We start from the raw sequence: 23,167 nt of genomic DNA, 5'->3' as shown, positions 1-23,167 counted from the left end.
TAGCTCTATATTTAAATTCACCACCCGTCATTTTATCATGCTTCTATATTCATGAATATTTTGATTCAACTCTTTCTTGGCTAAATTTCCTTATCCAATTGATGTTCAAATTGCAGACTCACTAGTTCTGTGATTTCAGAGTTCTTATGTGCTTGAGAATGTTTGCCTGTTGTCTTTATACTTAAATTACAAACTGGCTGGATATAATATTCTTAGTTCACATTTTCATTTCTCAGAACTTTGTGGATGTTGCTCAGCTGCCTTCTGTCATTAAATACTGCTGTTGAAACTTTTGAAGTCAGCCTACCTTTTCCTCTTTATACCACTCAAATGACAGAAGAATTCTTTATCTTTGATGCTTAGTAATTTAATCAGAAAATGGCTTGGTGTCCATGAGTCTGCATCAGATTTTTTTTCCTGGAAAACAGAGTGCATTTTTAGTCTTAGCTGCTCTTCTTCCTTTTTTCAGTGAAATGGTGTCAATCGTATCTTTGAACACATTCATTTTTTTTTCCCTTGCAGGGTTCTGAATTTCAAGGTTACCAGTTATCCTTATGTTATGTCATCTTTGTCCTACATATTTGTTATTTTCTAATTGCTTTTGACTTTTTGTTCTTCATGGCATGTGTTTATCTCAAGCAACCTTATTATTTTTATTATTATTATTGTTTTTTTCTTTCAAGTCTGTTCTTTTTCTTGCTGTTTGTATTTTATTAATGTTCCTATACTGGTATTGTTTTGGTCCTTAATTTATTTCCTTTGCTTTGCAATATCTCTTTTCATCTCATTTTGTTGTTTTGTCATCTTGTTTTTGAGCTTTCATTTTACTGAATTTATGCTCTTATTATGATTTTTTGTTAATTTATTTCATGGTTTAAAGCATTCATGGAGAATTTTCTTCTGTTCCTTGGATTATGTTGTCCTCAAGACTAGATTCTTTGTCTTTTCTATTATGCTTCTTCTTTTTTTTTTTTTTTGTGAGGAAGATCAGCCCTGAGCTAACATCCATGCTGAATCCTCCTCTTTCTTGCTAAGGAAGACCAGCTCTGAGCTAACACCTATTGCCAATCCTCCTCCTTTTTGTTTTTTCCCCCAAAGCCCCAGTGGATAGTTGTTATGTCATAGTTGCACATCCTTCTAGTTGCTGTATGTGGGACGCGGCCTCAGCATGGCCGGAGAAGCGGTGCGTCGGTGCACGCCCGGGATCCGAACCCGGGCCGCCAGTAGCGGAGCACGCGCACTTAACCGCTAAGCCACGGGGCCGGACTTCTATTATGCTTCTTATTTCTGTCTCTCTCTTTATGTGGGTTTTGTTCTGTTCTTTTGCATAGTTGCCATACTTTTCTTCTTGCTCATTCTCCATATGAGTAGTGCTGTCCTGCGCTTTTTTTGTGTGTGTGTGAGGAAGATCAGCCCTGAGCTAACATCCATGCTAATCCTCCTCTTTTTGCTGAGGAAGACCGGCTCTGAGCTAACATCTATTGCCAATCCTCCTCCTTTTTTTTTTTTTTCCCCGCCCCCGCAAAGACCCAGTAGATAGTTGTACGTCATAGTTGCACGTCCTTCTAGTTGCTGTATGTGGGACACGGCCTCAGCATGGCCAGAGAAGCGGTGCCTCAGTGTGCGCCCGGGATCCGAACCCGGGCAGCCAGTAGCAGAGCACGCGCACTTAACCGCTAAGCCACGGGGCCGGCCCTGTCCTGCCCTTTTATTTATTCTCATATGTTTTGGAACATTTTCTCTGATTTCTTTCCCAACACATCTTAGATATATTTTTCTTCCCCTCTGAGGTGCAGTTTGAAGCTTGTATACTATGCATGGAGAGGTGGAGGGGAAGAGTTCCACTGGAGCTGTGTACAACCTTTGTTGCAAGAATTTGGCTCCACTAACTCTTGAAATTTTGTTACATGTCGCCAGCCAAAATCTCTTCATCTAATTTGGGTGCAGCTTTTTCCCACTGCAGGTACTCTCTCAATTAATACTGTCCTTCTAGTTCAGCTTAGAGCTCTGGAACCTATATAGTTCATCAAAGAGTGTCATCCTCAGTTATTTATTTCCCAAGTTTTACTCATCTCTCTCTAGCAAACTTTTCTAGTTTCTCCACAGTCAAGAAAAGAGGAAATATAAATATATTCCTCTTTCATTCCAAATGTGTGGGTATTTGTGGGGTTTGGGCAATTCACCAGTCCCACTATTGCTAAGCATGAGATTGGGGGTTGTGCAGAGGGAGGGTTGCAGGCTGTGTTGGAATCTTATGTTTCTTTCCTTAGTTGTCTGTTTTTGAAGTTTATGCCATGAGGCTATGTACTTCTTTCCTTCTCTGGATGGTGCTGGTAAAGTTTTTGCTGGTTTTCTTTGTTTTTTTTTAAGGAAGGCTATCATCTAGTTTCTTTACTCAGAAATCCCTCAATTTATTCTTTCTCCAATTTACTTCTTAATCCCTTCCCTTCCTAACACCCAACCTGTCCAGCATTTAGGTATTATCATCTTTCCAGACCCCACTAAAACTGTTCCCTTAGGCTTAACAATGACTTCTTCCTGACCATTTCATTTCTTCTCAGTTCTTACCCTGCCAACCCTGTCCTTGCTTCAACATTTCCATTATTCATTTTGCCTCTCCTACCTCTCTCCCCCATAACCGTGGTAATTATTCATAAAACATCTGACAGAAATTGCTAATCCTGTGTAATTATCAAGCCAATGTCAGTTTATCCAGTAGAATCTACATGCACCTGCTTTGTATTGAATACTTACACCAAGACTAAAAAATAATTACCAAATTAGCCATGTGCCAAAAATCAGTGTAGTTTTTTTTTTCAATCATAATGCTTAATTTAGTGTTGGTAGGTGTTAATAAAAATAAGCTGTCTGGGACTGACCCGATTAGCGTATAGATTATTAGGAGAGTAGGAAATGAAAAAAACATCCTCACAGAATGTGGTTTTTGACTGGAGTGTGGGCTTCCAACAATTTCTAAGGATCCAGATAAAATTTCATCCCAGCCTACTATCAAAACAGCAGGATTTTTGTTTGTTCGTTTTGGTTTTTACCTTTGGATTTTTTTTTTTTTTTTTTTTTTTTTTGTGAGGAGGACCAGCCCTGAGCTAACATCCATGCCAATCCTCCTCTTTTTTGCTGAGGAAGACTGGCCCTGGGCTAACATCTGTGCCCATCTTCCTCTACTTTATATGGGACGCTGCCACAGCATGGCTTAACAAGTGGTGCATCAGTGCGCGCCCGGGATCTGAACCGGCGAACCTCGGGCCGCCGCAGCGGAGTGTGTGCACTTAACCGCTTGTGCCACCGGACTGGCCCCTACCTTTGGTTTTAATCTTTTAAAACCAAAGTTTTTAGTTTTTCAGGCGTACTGTAGAAGTGACAAATTGGGACCCCTAAGCATTTGTTGCTAACTGACTTTGTCAATGATCCTAGATCAATGTCAGTGTCCTAGATGCTGTCAGTTTATCCTAGAATCGGCCTTAAAGGAAAGTCCTCCTTGTGCAATTAATATTTGTAAGTTGCTTTTATAAAAGTGCCAACATACTAAAGGGAAGAGTGAAGACAGATGAAAGAACTGAAAAAGAATTTAAAAAGGTGAGGAGGGCTGGCCCCGTGGCTTAGCGGTTAAGTGCATGCGCTCTGCTGCTGGCGGCCCGGGTTCGGATCCTGGGCGTGCACCAATGCACCGCTTCTCCAGCCATGCTGAGGCCACGTCCCACATACAGCAACTAGAAGGATGTGCAGCTATGACATACAACTATCTACTAAGGCTTTGGGGGGAGAAAAATAAATAAATAAAATTATAAAAAAAAAAAAAGGTGAGGGAAGGAATAATCATAAGAGACATAAAAATGTCATTCTGTTGTGGAGAGCGGAGAAAAGCTTCCATGATGAGTCCATTTCATGGTTATATGCCAATTTACGAAAAGAACCAGGAAAACTAGCAGTTTGTGGTTAAAGATTAGGTCTATGAAAGGAGTAAGAAGGGTCAGTTGGATTGGTTCCACTGTTAGGTGGTACAGTGACTGCCTGGATAAGACCAAGTGTCTTCATGGATTGGATAAGGCCCAGGACAGAAGAAGAATGTCTACACTGTAGATGAACATTCACATAACCGGTGGGAATACAGGCACCATGTCTTAGAGATGCTCAAGAGATGTTCGGTTTTTGTGATCCAGTGTGATTCCCTAGACCTGTTGTCCCCAGCATTGATTGGCAGCCTCCAGCTAACTGTTAATGTGGCCTGCAGGTCTCAGCTCTGATGTAGGAAGAGGCAGGTGGCCACCTACTGGGGGGGGGACAGCTATCCTTCTTTAAAAATGAAGCAAGGTTTCTTGGGGACCTCCTGCACCTTTCCTGTATTCACACAAAATTCTGGAACGTTGTGCTCTGCAGTCCTATAAAGAAAGATCCAATTACAATTGGACAATGCAAAAGGGCAAAATTAAGGTTAACTTTGAATTTCCTGCTTCTCATGCAGTTGAATTCTCCCCCTTGCCATTGAGTTAATGTAATTTTACCCCATATAACTGAGCATAAATTACTGAACAAATATGGAATAAGTTGATATGGACTATAAGAAGATAATGAAGTGAAATTAGTAAGAAATTATCATTACAGTACTTAGATTTTTAAGGAGCAAGCATACTGTCAGTCAGCCAATGAAATATTTGCGAAGTAGTCTATTAATATATCAGATTGTGATAAATTAATTTCTAATTCAACTTTTTTATAAAATAATTAATAAAATAATAAAAATAATGATTTTAAGACCCTCCAGCAAAAATAATTCTTCACATTCTAAATATTACTCTTGTTTCCTTTGTTTTTTCTCCATATATCCACTGTAGGTGCTAGGAAGGACTTCAGATGTGAGGCATTATTCTATTTGCAGTTGTCCCTTTCCATTTGGACTCCATGATCCATGTTTTTAATATTAGTTTTGTTTTTCTTTGTATCATTTATTTTAGGTGAAGCAGCAATAGACAAGTAATGTCTTAGAAGGAGAACAGAGATTGCAAGAAATAAATCTTTCATCAGTGCTCTTAATAGGGAGACTTTGCCTCTGGAAGAAATGGACCTAACCACCCATAAACGCATAGAAAGGGACAGCTGGCTTCACCAGTGTAGTGATGGCTATGCTTAGTGCCATGATAGAAAAAGAATACCTTGTCATACAAATTGTTTGCAGATTTCCATTCCTCTGTAATTCCATCTGTTTGTAATATGAAGGTCTGTGCTGCTGCTTCCATCTCACCCTGTGAGTTAAGTGGATCTCCTCAGAGCCGTACGCTGACCCTGGATCTGCAGACTTGGTTGGCAGGGGGCGGGGGGCTTCGATGTGGAAGGACGCTCATTTGGCAGTATCATATTTGGTCATCTGGCCTACACACAGATCCCTCTTTAAAAGATCCGTTTTAAAAGATTTTTTTCAATTTATTAAAAGAAAGACTTCAAGTGTAGTTCTTATTTTTTGTTCAATATCAAGTCCCTAGAAAGTTAAATATTGTTTTTGTTTCATGTTCTATATTTATCCAAAATGTATCTTATCAAACCTTCAGAAAACAGAGGGATAACACTAGGCTTACCCATTTAGCAAATAAAAGTGTACAACACCCAGTTGAATTCAAATTTCAGATAAACAATAAATAATTTTTTAGTGTAAGTATGCCCCCAGTTTAACTGGGCATCCTATATTTTATTTGACAAACCTAGTTGAGACCAAATCAAGATTCCAGCCATTAGATGGGCTGAAAAGATTGGTCATAAAATAGTCAAGGTGCAAATTAAATTTAAATGTGATTTTAAACATTCATATGTAAATTTTTTAGGCCTATGGTATTGTGGTTATTTTTAAAAGAGTCCTTAACTTTTAGAGATATAGTATTTACTGAAACATTAATGGATGAAATTAAGTAATGTTTGCAATTCACTTCTAAATAATACAGGAGGTAAGTGGATGGGACAGATTGGCGGTGGGTTAATAGGTACATAAAAGTTAATTATGCTCTTTTGTCTGCTTTCAAATGTGTTTGAAATTTTCCTTAGTAAAGGGAAAAATAGGTGCGTGTGTTAAGTCATGTCTTTAGGTTAAAAGAATCTATCATTGAATCATCCTAAATGTCAAACAGTTGAGGATTTGCACAGTGGCACTAGAAGAGACTACAGATGGAGGCAGGGGCCTGTGAACCATTTTTGTAATTGTGACATTTTTGTTCCTCGTTTGGGATATTAATCATCTTGATTTTTGTCTTTCTCTCTCCAAAGAGCAATGCAGGAAAGTTTCAAATTAGTTAGTAGCCTCTCAGAGTTGAGATTGTTCAGTATGTAGCAGGATCTTTAAGGAAAGCTCGTGAAGAGGAGAACATGGTTAAGTGCTTTATGCTATGGCTGGCCTTTTAAAAATTGTTAAACACCAAGTGAAATAAACTGTTGGGTTAGGTAAAAATACCAAACATTACGTTTTTCAATTTGTTTGTGGTTTTTACAAAACAAATCTCTTTAACTGATTGGATGGAAGCCCTGGTAAATTAATAAATTGAGTGTAGAGTCTAATAAGTTAAGCACAGGCCTAGTTTTCCTAGCAGGTGAGCTGTCAGCAGCTGGGAACGCTTGGTCTCTGGCATGATTTTGGGCAGATTATTTATTGATGGACATCTTTAATGGTTTGCTTTTTTCTTATTCCAGGATTTCCTTCAAATGCTGTTGGAGAACATCCCAGAAGAAAAACGGTGAGGACCGATTTAGGAATTAAGAGTCCAGCTTTACTTTTACTGTTAAAAATGACTCTGCCGTGGTTTGGTGTGTTATAACCTAGAAAGTTTACTCTTCCTCTCTTAATAGAGGCAAGGACCTAGCCCAGCCAGTGGGAGTACCGGGATGACCAACTGGGCCTAGAGATGGGCCCATGTGGATGTCGGGAACCAGTGCACATAGCGGGGAGCCCCAGAGTCAGGAGCACCAAGAGTGGTAGAGGAGGCAAAGCAAGGACACTTTGCAGCTTCAGCTGCTGTGGAACAGAATGGACGAGAGGAAAGTTCTACAAGGTAGAGTGGCTCTAGTTAACATGGCTTAATATAAGGAAACACTATAATTGAAGGTGAAAATGTAGTGTAGTAATGAGAGCCTGGGATTTGAAGTCAATCTCTCCTAGATTCTCACCCAGCTCTGCCCCTTCCTAACTATGAAATTCCAAGCAACTCACTTCATCCCTCCAAATTTCAGCTTACCACCCTCTCTGGCAGAGTTTTAGGGAGGATTGAATGAGATAATATATATGAAAAGCAGGTGCTCAGTTAATGATTGATAGAGTTGTAACAATAATCATCTGTTCATCAGGCAGTGTACCCAGGATCTACATATAGTCAATCATTTAATTCTTATTACAGCACCCTTCATAATCATCATCCTACTCATAGAATTATTATAAGCCAACACTTACTGGAAGGTTACTCTATGCAGGCACTCAGTTAATCCTCCAAACAACACTGTTTGGTGCATTATGTTTCTATCTCTATTTTACCAATAAGAGGACTGAGGGACTGAGTAAGCAGCAGGGGTCTCACAGCTGTATGTGGCAGGGCTGGGATTTGTGCCCAGGCCGTCTGTCTCTAGAGACTCTGCTCTCCACTATGTTCTGAACGAGGAAACTAAGGCTCCCAGAGGTTAAGTAACTTCCCAAGATCTGTTATTAGCAAGGGAGATGGCTTTGATTGGAATTAGGTCTGTCTGGTTCTTGCCCATGCTCTTTGCATAGAGCTCACTGCCCTGGAACAGAAGGAGATTCTCTTCCTTGGAGGTGTCCGGTTTTAGTCTGGCTGACCACCTGCAGGGATTCATAGAGGAGGTTTAAGACCCACGTCAAAGTTTAGACTAGGTTCCTTCCTACCCCCTCCTTCTAATTTCTTACCTTACTTTAGGCACTAAAAGTAAATACCCTGAAATATAATTTCTGATAGCAAAATTGGTATTCACATGTTAAAGGGGAGCATCTTGAGAAATTAAAGATTTCTTTGAAGAAGAGCCAACATTACTCTCCTTTCTGACCCACAGTTTTAGCTATGTTTTTATGCTCGTAGCAGATTTCCAAATGTGGAAATGAATTCTTTCACACAGACTTAGGCTTAGATCCATGCAAGGCGAGACACCTCCATGTTGATGAGCCTGTCTTAGAGGCAGTCTAACTTGGGTGTCTAACAGGTAAGGTGTCAGGGCTTATGCTACCAGCAGATAACATGCAAATTCAGGGGAGGATCCAGTGACGATGAAGACGTGAGATTTGTTTCTAGCATTAGATTTTTGCCTGGCCTTTTTTGTTTTAAACTCCCCATTTTCTACTTTCTACCTCCAGTTCTTGCTTCAACAGTTAGAAGTGTCTTTGTTGGGTTTTTTTTAATCAGATGGGAACACACACACATAAAGCAAGCCAGTGCATCATACAGAATTCACATACCCATATTATGTGATAAATTCTTTTGTTTCTACTTCTTCATGTTCATGCCTTTTGATGCTGAAGGAAGTCTTATCCAGGAGATTGCATAGGACTTTAGTAATTGGCCAAGAAAATTAGCTTTTCAGGAGGCTGCTCAAAAGAAGTGTGGTTTGTTTTAGAAGGTCTGAAATGTTTCAGATTTACCATTCTTTCTTTTTATGCAGACATATGCGTTTTCTTTATGTAAAAATCACATCAGATGTGGCTATTATTCCTAAGGTCAACTACAGCAGTTTACCTGCAAGATGTATTTTTTTTCCTTTTCTTTTGTACCTGCCCTGGAATAACTTTTCAGGTTCTCTGATAGAATGGAGCAGTTTCCTTAGGAACTAATGCAGGAAATAAAAGAAAATTAATAGAAATGGTGTATTACCTCCTGTTGGCAAAGTCTGTTTCTGAGTGATGATTATGTGTTCTTTCAAAAGAACTTCTTAGGCCACAAATATAGCAATTTGCATGAAAGCAACGAAGTGCATTTTTAGGTTGGGAGGTCTTCTTTCTTTTCATCCTCTTCCTAATAAGGGTATGGAGTTCATTTGGATGGCCCCGAGCCCTCTGGCACTGGGGGACCTGGATTTTATCATGTGAATATTTATTGAGGCAACACACTGTGGGCCCACAAAGAGACTTTTGTTGTGATTGTGGAAGTTAAGAGCAATGTCTCTGTTTAATGGTGGCCACCGACCACCAACCTTCACCCTTTGAGAGGATGCCTCTCCTGGTTAGGATCATGTTTTGGTTAGCAGGTTCAAGCTTCTTTTTACAATTCTCCTTAAAAGTTAAGGCAATTTCATTCCTACAATGAATCTATTTCAGGAGGTATACTAGAATATTTTTTGAAACTCAAACATCTTCTTTCCTGCTGACTAACCTCAGAATCTAATTCAGCTATTAAAACAGACTGTTTACCCTGTTACCTATGCAGCATATTGTACCAATTTTATCTAGGTCTCCAAAGGCCCCACACCTACCCCCAGAGCCTCTAATCTTTGGCCGTGTTGCAAACTGATCCTCAGGCACATCTGTTAGGCATGTAAGCCATTCTGAACAGGGCAAGGTTTCAAATGAGACCAGCAAGTTAGTGTTCAGGGGCTAGCACCTTCTGTCATACTGCCTTTGCGTTGTTCTCTGACTTCAGTTAATTTAACATTCTCTCTTGAGCACCTGCCAGGCTTTAGGCTAGATGGTAGGGAACAGAAAGGAATAAATTCCATGTCTAGCCCTCAGGGAGCTCCTACTCTACTGTTGAAGACATACATGAAACAGATCATTATGACTCAGTGTAGGAAGTACTCTGGGGAGCTTCTGGGTGCACAGAGAAAGGTCTCATCAATCCTAGCCTTGAGCCTTCAGGCAAAGAGGTACGACTGAAGGTCTTTTTTTTTTTTTGTGAGGAAGATCAGCCCTGAGCTAACATCCATGCTAATCCTCGTCTTTTTGCTGAGGAAGACCGCCTCTGAGCTAACATCTATTGCCAATCCTCCTTTTTTTTTTCCCCCCAAAGCCCCAGTAGATAGGTGTATGTCATAGTTGCACATCCTTATAGTTGCTGTATGTGGGACGCGGCCTCAGCATGGCCGGAGAAGCGGTGCGTCGGTGTGCGCCCGGGATCCGAACCCGGGCAGCCAGGAGCGGAGCGCGCGCACTTAACCGCTAAGCCACGGGGCCGGCCCCACCACTGAAGGTTTTAAGTAGAGTAGTGCCATCAGCAGATTGGAAAGATACTCTGGGGGGGGGCAGTGTGGAAGGTAGATGAGGGTGGGGAAAACTAGAAGTCAGGAGACCAATTAGAAACCAATACATGGGCCGGCTCCGTGGCTTAGCGGTTAAGTGTGCGCGCTCTGATGCTGGCGGCCCGGGTTTGGATCCCGGGCGCGCCCCAAGGCACCACTTCTCCGTCCAGCGCGAGGCCGAGTCCCACGTACAGCAACTAGAAGGATGTGAACCTATGACATACAACTATCTGCTGGGGCTTTGGGGGGAAAAAAATGAATAAATAAAATCTTTAAAAAAAAAAAAAGAAACCAATACAGCAGTTCACTCAAAAGATCTAGAGCTGGAACCGTGGCAGGGATGGTGGCAGTGGGGTTTGAGAGTAATGAACAGATTTGAGGGGTGTTCCAGAGGTGCCGCAGGGAATCCTTGGTTAATTGGTTGTGAAAGTTGAATAGAGGAATCCAGCGTGAGCCTGTCCTTTCCTTCTTGGTTACACTCTGTTACTCAGTTACACTCGGAAGAATGCTGAGCACATGGGCAGCTGTTTTGTCTCGGGAATCAGTATGGAGCAGAGGAGTGGAAGGGAGAGTATTTGAAGGTGGAAGGGGAGAGATGAGGAGATGTGTTTCAGATGTCTTCAATGTGAGCTTTCTGTTTAAGTGCTGATGTTTTATGAGACCAAGGGAAGACAAATCTAAAAGTGCTTAGAAGGAAATTCAGACAAATCCTGGGTCCCAGCCTGCCTTGGTACAAGAGTGTCCTGCCCACCTCCTATTCTACCTGGATCAACAGCTACCGAGTCTTTCGTTGCTCATCAGTTGTTGTGTTTGTGTGAGCATGTTCATGTGTTTGTTTTAATTCAGTACTGTTTCTCCCTCACGGAGCTAGGGAGTACTCGTTTTATAAATGTTACGTCAGCAATCTTCATTATCTACTGAAGCACCAATGACTTGTTTTGATCAAGAAAATAGGTAACCATGTGCAAGGCTTTGAGATGTGCACTAGTTGTATCCACATCTAGAGAGGGGACTTAAAAACATAAATTCCTAAAATTTAAAAATTCATACAGAATGTAAGTTACATTCCAGAACAAGGGCATTTTCCATTTCAGACCCTGAGCACTGAAGTTCCCAAAGCTTGCATGCATCTAGTACCTGCACTTCCGAAGTTCTTTTGTCTATCATTTAGTTCATATGAAAGTTGCTGGGGCCATGTGCTTTCCTTTAGAGGCACAGATAGAATGTGATCTTTAGAGTCTCAAGAGGGTGAAGGTGGGAGCCAAGAGTGATAAAGATGTTTCTGCTGATCAGCAACAAGTTGATAGGCACAACTAGCAGAAATGGCTAATAATCAACTCCCCACCTTGTCACTCTAGGCTTAGAAATCAATAGAGCGAGAAAATACAGCACGTGCAATACCATTTTCACTCAGGCCTGGGTCTATTTCTATGGACTTTAACATCACAAACAGAAGAGCAATTAGTCACTTTCTCGACTTTTTTTTTTTTTTTTTTTTGTGAGGAGATCAGCCCTGTGCTAACATCCGCCAATCCTCCTCTTTTTTTTTGCTGAGGAAGACCGCCCTGGGCTAACATCTGTGCCCATCTTCCTCCACTTTATATGGGACGCCGCCACAGCATGGCTTGCCAAGCAGTGCGTCGGTGCGCACCCGGGATCCGAACCAGCGAACCCCGGGCCACCGCAGCAGATCGCGTGCACCCAACCGCTTGCACCACCGGGCCGGCCCCACTTTCTCGACTTTAAACACGGCTTATTTTCCAACCAGCATCATGCCAGGGTGTCCAGCATATTTTCTCCCCTGCTGTGTTAACTATGTGTGCTCACATAGGACTGGCGATGGACCCCTGAAACTCAGAGTTGCCTTACAGGACTGGAGCACAGCAAGGGAACTCTCCAGCCAGAGAATAAAACAACCTGCTGTTCCAGATACCCAGCAGGCTTCAGTAATGAGGGGGAAGTACCACTCACTAGTACAAATATGGAGGGCGTGCCGTCGTGGGCCTGTGTACTTGCAGCTATCTGTATAAAATCAATTTCCATAGTGATCAGACATGCAGAAGAGTAATTTCCTGTAAATCCTGGGTCCCACTGAAGTGGAAATGCTTCTGCTTGTCTGTTGTGATTATTTAAGCCACATGATCTCAGAAGGGAAACATTCACTACTGGCTTAGACTCTGAGTGTCTTGATTTGAAAAAAGTCAACTTGCAGCTTTACCACTGCTATATATCTAAGTCCAGACCTATAAATTCACCTCCACTGTCATCTCAATAATTATGATCAAAACAGCAAAAGTTACATACATGTTATTTTCTTTCCTAAAACATATAGTCCATTTTTTCCCTGAAAATTAAGCATTTTCACACAGTTTCTCATAATTTCCTTGGGAGGTAAAGCCACTTACACTACCTTAAAAAATTTTTTTTAATAGCAGAAGTTAATGCTTTCATCTTCCTTGGATAGTTTAACATCTTATTCCACATTAGCAATCTGCAAACAGGATCCGTGCAGTTCGATGTCTGCACTGACGCTGGAAGTCTTTTCTTTAGCTCTTTGGCTGGGCTGACTTTGTCCATTCTTCTTATGCTGCAGTTTCTCCATCTGCTAAAAAGCCACACAACAATTGACACCCACTTCAGAAGGATATTATGAGGAATGAAGTGATAACGGTTATAAGATGCTTTGAACCTTTCCTAGGGAAAGTGTTCTGAAAACACATGTTCTTTTCATTCATAGGAGAGTGTCTTTTGCTCCTGAATGCAGCTGAATGACGAACTCTTCTGTTCTCACACTTTTGCCCCTCCTAAGGGTCTCCCTGTCTTTTCAGAACTGTAATTGAAGGGCAAACAGGGCAACCACAGCAGAGGCCAGGCCACCTTCAGCAGGAGAGATATGAGCGGGAAGAAATCAGCGTTGTCTGGAGTGAGCACAGGCCCTCTCCTTCTGCTTGTCTGCTCCATAAATCACGAGCTGATGTATTGTGAAGCCTGAGTTCAGCACAGAAAGAAAAGCAGGGGCTTTGCAGCCAGGCAACATAAGTGTGAATCCTAGCTCTTCAAGTGCCACCTGTGTGGCCACTTGGATAAGTCCTTTAACTTCTTGGAACCTTTATTTGTTCATCTCTAAGATGGGGATGATAATATTTACCTTGCACAGATATTGTAAAGTTTAAATGAGGTTTAAATGAGTTTAAAGTGTCTGTTACATAGTAGGTGTTTAATAAGCAGTAGTTACTACTTTTATGCCTTTAGTTGGCAGTGTATAGAGGAGTTTTTATTTGTTTTGTTTTTAGTGTCCCTGTGTAATGGTATCTGTGCATGCAAATGATAAGTATGGCAAAGTAAAATTTGCCTTAATACTTAGTGCAGTAACCCTCAAAGTTGGCCTGGCTGGTTGTCCAGGTCATAGACTGTAGTACAGATTATACTTGGGCATATACGTTCTATGGAAAGTCGTCCTGCAGAGAGCAATGGGGCCTATTGTCTGCCTACCATCTCTCACCCTTCCAATGACACTCATCCACTGCTACCCTCCACATCCATCCCCAGCATTCCACATCAGTTTAGGCCTCCTCTCATTGCCTCTCATTTGAACACATTCACAGCCTACCCTTTGGTCTCCCTGCCTCCAGCCTCTTCTCCTTTGGTTACTCTTCCTTGACTCTATTCTGTTTGTGTCATTTTGCAGCCCTGATGCGGAGCCTCCTTGATTAAGCCAAGGCTCAATGGCAGGACTTCAGGGTCCTCACAGGACTCCCCATTTCCCTTTTACCTCATTCTGTGTGCCATCCCAGCTGACCATGTCTCTGAGCTTTCCTGCCTCTGCTCTCTTTGCCCTGCATACACTTTCTTTCCATTTCTGCTGGTCCTGCCCCATCGTTTGGGACAGCACAGCCTTCCTCCATGACACAGTTCAAGCCTTGCCTTCTTTGAGAAGACTCCCCTAATGCACCTCCCCCGTCCCCCTTCCAGCTGTCCCACCTGAAGCCGTTGGTGCCTCTTCCACACTCGTAGAGTCCCCCATCTCTCTACGCATACTGACAGCATTCTGACTTGTGTCTGTCATATGTCCCTATCAGACAGCCACACCCTGAGGTTTCCCATCTCAATCTTCCACAGAACCTTGTGCCCAATAGGCATCCCCCAAATGTTTGCCACATAGAGAAGGGTTTGCCTATTCTCAGTCTTCTCAGGTGAGGACTTGGCCCCTACTCAGTAACACTCCAGGACTCAACTCCCCAGCCCCTCCCCCATCCCACCCCTAAAGAAGTGTCTTTAAGCTAAAATTCCCCGAAGGAAATTTATGTCCATGTACTCTTACTTCTCCATGGGGATGCCCAACAGCTGTTCACCATCTTTTGTAAAATCACTCAAAAATGGCTATGAAGTCACTCCCCAGACTTCTCTTCTTCAGGATATTTAATCCCAGTTCCCTTGCCCTCCCTCGTGGATCCAGTGTGCTTACCCCTTTGATCATCACTACTGCTCTTTTCTAAATCCTTTCTAAGTTCTCCATCTTCCTCTTAAGTTGTGGAAGTTTTAAGAATGCCTGTTTTCCTACAATGCCACAGCACAACAAAGCTCGGTTCAGAGTCAGCCTCTTTCTGTGGTTTACCCGAGTCTCTCTCCAGGAACGGGTGACAAGAGCTTTTCGCCCCAGGGCTCCAAACACAGGAGTATCGCTATCTGGGTGGAAAGGAAGCAAATGAAGGGGCCACTTAGACAGAAGCACCAATGAAGGAAGGACAGGGAAGAAAACGAGCCCTTGCCTCTAAATCAGGACAGACAACTTAGAGGCCAGCAGAACCTCCAGCACTGCTCAAGCCTTGGGGCGGAAGCTCAGCTCCACCAAGTGACACACACACACACACACACACACACACACACACACACACACACCCACACCCACACCCTGGTGCCAGACAAGTTGCCACCATCTGCATTCATTCCAACAACAACAGGCCTTCCATTGACCATCCTGTCTTCAATGGAAATTATAAAAATCTATCTTACCTTCCTGCCTCACACATTTCAATAGAAAATAAAACAACTTCAGGTCTCCTTGGACACTTCTGTAAGTGGCCCCTCCAGCCCCACTTTCCTCCTCCTGGGAGATCAGTTATGCCAGTTGGGACTATTTCCAGCGCCTCTCCCTACAACTAACCAAATAAATCAAGCCCAAGAAAGAATGATCCTCTTGATTTAAGGTGCTCTGAGAGATGCCTCCTCCCTTTAAGTCACCCTACCCCTGCCCCACGTGAGTATGCACACGCCCACACACGTGAGCACACTCACATACAGGCATATGACTGCACATGTGCATGCACGCACATGAGTGCACACACACACTTCCACACTGTCATAGCTTAAGAGGGGACTTGGCCCTTCAAACTGAGATTGACGCTATTAAATGACAGCAAAGAAGCAGTGGGAAAGGCCCAGAGATGGTGGCACCTGGCCTTTCACATGAGGCACGTCCAGTAATTCCACTGAGTCTGGGCAAGAAAAGGAAGGGAAAATACCCAGTTAGTCACCTTTTCCCAAGCACCACCCCCCACCCGCTCCTCCCTCCCTTTCTCTCTGCTGCCCAGCCTGCAGCCCAACCCATGAGGGGAGGGGAGGCACTCCGCCTTCAGCACCTTAACAAATGCAGATAGCACTGTATCTTCCTAGGACTTCTTTGCAGTCCAAAAGGGAGGGAGGGACTGAGGGAGGAAGGGAATATGAGACATATATAATGTAGTATATAATATAGAAAATAAAAAAAGATGCAGAGCTTACAAACTTGGGAATATCTTACTGGGAAAGGTGATGATTAATTTAAAAGGAATAATTTTTATGGAGTGAAATCTGTTTTCATTCATTCAAATAAATATCTGTGAGAATCCTCTTTTATACCAAGGACTGTTTTAAGTGCTGGGTTTAGGGAAGTGAGTAAAACAGACGTGGACTCTGATCTCAGAGAGCTTCAATCCATGAGGAGAGTTAAAAGTCAAGTGATCAAATACCTTGCAGTCATCAACTGGGGTGGATGCCATGGCACAGAGGACAGGGAGCAGGGTGGATGTCACCCCACAGCCTGGGAGAAGGCTCGAGGAAGGCCTCTGTGAGTGGAGAGAGCGGTCATGAGCAAAAGTTATCTAGAAGCGAGAGAAGAATTGCTTTAAACTTCAGGAAGACAGGAAGACATAACCTGAAGTCTGGTGACCCTAAATATATTGGATACTTAGTGCATTTAGGGAGTATTCAAATCAGCAGGGCATGAAACCAAAAGGATTTCAGCTGACTTTGGATCAGGCTTAAGAAGCAATCATAGTATTTCATCATCTAGAGGAGCAGTTGTCCCTGTAGCCTCCAAGTCCTGCCTGCTATGTTTTTTTTTTTTTTTGGTGAGGAAGATTGGCCCTGGGCTAACATCGGTTGCCAATCTTCCTCTTTTTTTGCTTGAAGGAGGTTGTCTCTGAGCTAACATCCATGCCAGTCTTCCTCTATTTTTGTATGTGGGACACCTCCACAGCATGGTTGATGAGTGGTGTACGTCCGCGCCTGGGATCCGAACCCGTGAACTCCAGGCCACTGAAGTAGAGTGCGTGAACTTAACCACTACACCACCAGGCCGGCCCTGATAGTATTTCAAATAAAGCAGAATGTGGGCCTGCTTGAAGGCAGAGGCGGTGGAAGCCACACATGGTCCATGCAGCTGAGCCTCTGTGTGCTCTGAGAATGATCTGTATTGTTTATGCTTGTTGTAGCCCATCATCACTATGAAGTTCGAATTTCATTTTTATACTTTAAGTACTGTAATGCTCAGATTTCACTTTGCTCCCTGCTCTCCAGGAAGCAGTCACATCTGATGTGTCCTATGAACTTGCCCTGTCTTCCCTAAATTGGTGCTGTCGACCAAAATGTTCCTCTCCAAGCAGTAAAAGCACCAATTATGGAGTCTGGCCCGGTGGCATAGTAGTTGGGTTCACGTGCTCCACTTTGGTGGCCCGGGGTTCACTGGTTCAGATCCCAGCCGTGGACCTACACACTGCTCATCAAGCAGTGCTGTGGTGGCGTCCCACATACAAAATATAGGAAGATTGGCACAGATGTTAGCTCAGGGACAGTGTTCCTCAAGCAAAAAGAGGAAGACTGGCAACAGATGTTAGCTTAGGGCCAATCTTCCTCACCAAAAAAAAAAAGCACAGATCATGGTGTGCCTCTGATTTTTAGATTTCATCTTATGGCTGAAGAGAAGCTGTCCTGAGTGACTAGGCCCCTTTCTACACTGTAACCTGGGGCAGCCTTGCTCTTCCTCCAAAGATGAGGTGCTTCTCTGAGAGATCCATGCTGGGATGTGCCCGAATAGTTAGAGGACCATTCTGTGTAATAAGTGCGCTGTAACTTTTTAATCTTTTACTTTTTGTTGTTGTTTTATTTTTAAAGGCTTGACTTGTCTGTTGAAAACATCTTCCGAGACTGGCTTGAGAGTTCTGGAATACCACAGGTGCGCTCAAGATAACTGCTTCAGGAGAGTCTGTGGAGAATAGTAAAGCTTGCCGCTTAGTCTATCAATCACGACAATGAGATATATGTGTATGTATATGTAATCATCTTACTGAGTTGGAGTATCCCTAAGTCAGGAAAATGATGACCTCACACCCCTTTGAGCTTGCCATCATGGATGTGTCTGGCTTCTGCTTCAAGTGACCTAGTGGTATAGGTGGACATGCTGGTTGACCCTGAACTGTGTATTAGATGAGGTCGTGCAAAGCGTCATGTATATTTTGGGTGGTGTCACCAAGCAACAGTTCAGTGCCCCCAGTGGGTTGAGCAGCTGGCCTCCAGCTCTGCTCTTTGGATACAACCAGCTGAGTGAGTGGCTTGCCTGCAGCTTTCTTCTGACCTGTGGGACCCATAGTTTCTCCATCATTTCCCCGGTGCAGCTGTCCCTCACCTTCCTCCTCTGCTTCTGCATCCTTGCCTCAGGTTGGTCTTCTCATCTGAATGAGCCAGTAGATTCATTTCTCTCTCTTAGGGACCAGGACCCACTCCTAATGAAGGTTTTACTCTCTCCCTCCCTTTCAGCTCATGGGCAACTCTGAGGGAGAGAAGGTTCCCAGACAGCTCTAACTCTGTGGGAATCACCTGGCCTGGAGCCTCTTCTCCCCTTCACTCTCCCTGGGTCCTGTGCTTCCCAGAGCCTTACAGGCAGCCCCAGCCCCCTCACCAGCCTGAGTGCTGACCTAGCTAGAGCCTGGGCTCTGAGAAGTCCAAGGGTGGCATTCCCGATGGGCCTGGTCAAAGGACCCTGCAGGCATGGAGCTTCCCTGGTCTGGGCTGGCCCCTGGAACAGCTACAGACCCATCATAGTGGGCCCTAATGTCTGGGAGTGGACCCCCAGGTGGTGAGAAATTCTGCCCTGGGCCCAGGCAAGCAGTCCCGTTAGCCTGCTCATTTCTGGTTTAATGGCTGGTTATATGAGCTTCCCCTTGGGAGTGTCTGAATGTCAATGAATGTCTGTGAACCATGAAATTAAGGAACAGAAGGGGCTGTTCTCCATTACCTTTTCATCCCTCTACTCACATCTTTGGTCTGTTCTACCACACAGGGGAAAATGTCGGCCACTAGCCACCATGAGCTCATTCCTGAAAAGGACACATTACCTTTGGTTCAGGAATGTGTATCACCTGTTAAAAGTTATTTGTTTGGCCTAATCCTTCTGGGAACAAGAAAGAATAAAATCTTGAGTCCTAAAAAAGCAAAACAAACTGAGTGGGGTAAGGCAGCACCTGGTCATGGGAGGCAGGGCTTTCAACTCATATATATTATAACGAGGTCCTGGGATTTCTAAGATGGTGGCTTCCAAACCAGGCCGCTGGCTGAGTACAAAAACCTCAGGAAAACAAAGGTTTGTCTGATTGTAAATAGCCAAGCTTTGCCCTTCTTGTTTTAGGTGAGGCTGAGGGGCATCTGCTGAACCTGTCTGCCTTGTGTTCCTAGGCAAGGCTGTTGCGAGGCCCCCAGACATTGGTAGCGTGGCCTGGAAGCTGGGAAGTGTTGGGAGTTCAGGGAGCAGAATCCCGAATTTCCTGCTCCAAACAACAAGGTCGCTTTGTTCAGCAATTATCCCCGAGGGAAGAGAAAAGAAAAAGTCCTTAATTGAGTGCCCAGAAGCAGGCTCACCCCGCTTGAGTTGCAGTCCTGGGGCTGACCCTCTCACTCCCAGGAGGCTCAGTGTCTCCCCTGAAGAGAACGAGGCTTTGCCACCAGCAGGAGGCTTTTGCTTTTCATTAAAAGGGGGAGGGGGACGTGGAAGGGAGAGATTTGCCTCTGAGCATACATTTTTTCCAAAGGTCTAGTTGCATTAGTGACAGCTTATAGTGTAGACAAGAATCTCTGCTATAAACTGACGAAACCTGCTGTCAAAACACAGCCAGGTGCAAGGAGGCCAACCCAGCTATAAATTGTCTTGAAGATCCAACTGGTATTTCCTTGGGTGCTTAACTGTTCAGTAAAAACAACAGTGTCAGACAGAAAAGACCCTGATTTAGTGCACATCTTTCCATTGGTGAATGATCCGACGGCATCTTTTCATCTCTTTACCCATTTCTGCCATTGTTTATATGGTTGATGATGATTTACTTGCTCACAGCCCTTTCACACTCCTTGAAAGTTCCTTCTTTCCACTTCAGTGAAAGGCTCTGCCAAGGCCTGGGACCCTCTGGCTGCAGGAGGCTTGTGGTGAATGGGACACCTTGTTCTTTGTCCCCATCATTATAATATAAAGTTACTATGTGCTTGGCCTGGAATGACGACCAGAGCGCCGAAGTCACTCCAGTGCTCTTTGTTCTCGTTCAAAATTTCTGTCCACCAACAATTGAAGTCAGTCATGACAAAAGAGTCGCGTTCTCCTGGTGAAGTTTTCGTTCTGCAGGGTACAGAGGCTTTTTGTCTTCTCTCAGGAAGGCTTGTCTTGTGGTTGGCCTCCATTTTCCTTTTTGGCCACACTGAATGGAAATCCTTAAAAAAAAAATGTGGAAATAGCTTCAGCAGCAATAAAAGTAAGCACGAGTCCCAAAGAAGTAAAAGAAATTGGATCCAAGCCTCTTTAAAGAACATTCAACCCTATAACCTTTGACTTTGCAAACAGATTTAAAATTGATTATATCATTGGTATTATAGATTATTTCCTTTTATGACTTTTTTCTGATTACAGAAGTATTACATATTTATTTTGGAATATAAAAAAGTTTGCAATAAGAAAATGACCCAGAGATAATTTTTTGATATAAATCCTTTCGGTCATTCTGGATGTATGAATATGTAGTTCACCCTTTTCTTTGTCTTCCTTTTTAAAAATAAAAATAGTATGTTCTCTGTAGGAAGTTCAAGCAACAGCAAAATGTAAAACATCAAAGCTCTTGCTGCCTTCAGTGTACTGCCCAGAGGTAATCCATGCTAGGTAACAGCTTGGTATGTGTCCCTCCACACATTTTCCGTGCTCTAGAGCATATAGGTGCATATTCTTTTTAAACCAAATTTTAATCTTATTATCTAAACTTAAAGTTTTCATTTAAAAATATGTCTTAAGCAGTTTCCCTTATTCCTTGATATAATTCAAGAGCAATAATTTTTAGTAGCTGCATAGCTTTTTTTTTTTTTTGTGAAGAGATCAGCCCTGTGCTAACATCTGCCAATCCTCCTCTTTTTTGCTGAGGAAGACTGGCCCTGGGCTAACATCGGTGCCCATCTTCCTCCACTTTATATGGGATGCCGCCACAGCATGGTCTGACAAGCGGTGCGTTGGTGCGTGCCCGGGATCCGAACCGGCCAGCCCCGGGCCGCTGTAGTGGAGTACGCACACTTAACCGCTTGCGCCACCTGGCCGGCCCCTACATAGCTTTCTAACGAATAGTACATCCTCCCTCGGTATCGTGGGGGGATTGGTTCCAGGACCATGAGGATACCAAAATTCAAAGATGCTCAAGTCCTCTATATAAAGTGGTATAGTATTTGCATGTAACCTATGCACATCTTCCCATATACTTTAAATCATCTCTCGATTATTTATAATACCTAATACAATGTAAATGCTGTGTACATAGTTGTTATGCTGTATGGTTTAGGGAATAATGACAAGGAAAAGAAAGTCTGTACATATTCAGTACAGACACAACCATTGTAGGCCTTTTGATCCGTGGTTTGTTGAATTTGGAACCCATTGATACGAGGGCTAACTGTACCATAATTTAATTTACTCACACCCCACCCCCTACTATTAGAATAGTATACATTATTTCTAAGAAAGTTGCCCATTCGCTAATTTGACAGTTCTATACATAGATTTTGATTTCTTTTCATGTCTGCCCAAAGGTCTCCCCCCCACCAGCCCGTATGTACTTAGATTCCAATCTTCTTTTAAGACAGACATATGCAAATACATTAGAAATAACTTTTCCCCACTCAGCCTTTCTTCTATACTTTCTTATTTTGGTTGCTACAGAACTCTCTGACTCCTCCCTTTGTTTGATTTCCTGACCATGTTGTCAAGTCCTGATAGCCTATGTACATATTTATTAAATTTCTAATTTTCTTTCCTAGCACCTCCTCCATATTTTCATTATATTTTGCTTGGACTAGGCAGTAGCTAGTTGGTCTTTTAGCTGCGAAGCTGTCCCACTTTCCATCCATCATCCACATCTGTCCTAAGTGAATCTTCCTAAAACACAGCTCAGATCCATTCTCACCAGAAACTTTTTTCCCATTAACAATGCATTTAGAACAAACTCTTTGGCCTGCTATTTGAGGCTATCAGCAGAACTGCCCCAAGCTACCGTTTTAAACTTGAACTCCTACCACTCCTAAGCATATGCCCAACCATAATTACCAGTCTCCAAATATTTGTGAGCTTTACCACCAGCCCTCCTTTGTGCATGCCGTTTTCTCTCCTTGGAATTTAGCAAGTATCCTAACCTGCCTTGTAGTGTTGCTATTTGTATATGTGTCTCATACATTCCCTCCTCTACCCAAGGAAACAAGGGTTGCGTCTGACTCATCCTGGTCCTGCCTGCTATGATGCACATAGTAGACGCTCAGGGCCTCACTGTCCAGTGCAGTTGGTACCAGCCACCCGGGGTTATTCAGCACTTGAAAAATATCTAGTGCACCTGAAGAGCTGATTTTTTTAATGTAATCAGAATTTAAATTTTAAATCTAATAATTCAGTTATTGTTTGGAACAACTTGGGTATGTGAATGAATCCACTTTTTCAGCTGTAAATCTTATGAAATCTAAATACAGACCTAGCGTTTCTGATTAAAATTTAGCATCCAAATTGAGATGGACTATAAAAACACATCAAATCTAGAAGACTTAATACAAAAAAATAAAGGTAAAATATCTCATTGATGGTTTTTAAAATATTGGTTACACGTTGAAATGATAATATTTTGGAGACATCATAATCCAATGTATATATACCCAATAAAATATATTATTAAAATTAATTTTAGCTGTTACATCTCACTTTTTAAATGTGGCAACTAGAAAATTTTAAATGACAGATATGGCTTACATGTATTTCTATTGAACAGTGCTGCTCTAAAGCTATTTAATTCGAATTAAAATCTGAGTGTATAATGCCTTAAAATCCTTCACTGAATAGATATTATTGAAATCATCTGTATTTTTGTCAAATGTATGGATAAAGATACAGCTGGGCAATCCGTAGAGGCCCTTCAATCTGCTGTGACAGCACTGATGATTATAATCCATGGATGGACTGCTTGTTTGCAGTAGGCATTCAGAAGGGCATGAACTAATTACCAGCCTCACTTCAGCTCTCAATTTCAATTCCCAGGCAACCTGTTTCCCGAGGTACTAACGAGTGGCACACTGACACCCGTGAACCCCTCAGCCCTTCTGTGGCTTTGTCTCCTCTTTGGCGGAAGTGCTC

At 42.8% G+C, this 23,167-nt stretch overlaps 1 protein-coding gene across 7 annotated transcripts in view; it reads left to right on the top strand.

Annotated features, from left to right (window-relative positions):
• AOPEP (aminopeptidase O (putative)) overlaps positions 1-23,167 on the top strand; it is a 348,826-nt gene that overhangs the window by 225,184 nt on the left and 100,475 nt on the right. For all 7 annotated transcript variants that reach the window (XM_087444292.1, XM_087444291.1, XM_087444290.1 and 4 more), the window contains 2 exons: positions 6,688-6,731; positions 17,656-17,716. In XM_087444292.1, the coding sequence (XP_087300418.1) occupies positions 6,688-6,731; positions 17,656-17,716 (105 nt within the window). The remainder of the gene's footprint in view (positions 1-6,687; positions 6,732-17,655; positions 17,717-23,167) is intronic.

Source organism: Ceratotherium simum, chromosome 20 (genome assembly GCF_057802395.1).
Source record: "Ceratotherium simum simum isolate JZ-2026a chromosome 20, ASM5780239v1, whole genome shotgun sequence".
Lineage (NCBI taxonomy): Eukaryota > Metazoa > Chordata > Mammalia > Perissodactyla > Rhinocerotidae > Ceratotherium > Ceratotherium simum.
This window is presented reverse-complemented; position numbering and strand designations above follow the sequence as displayed.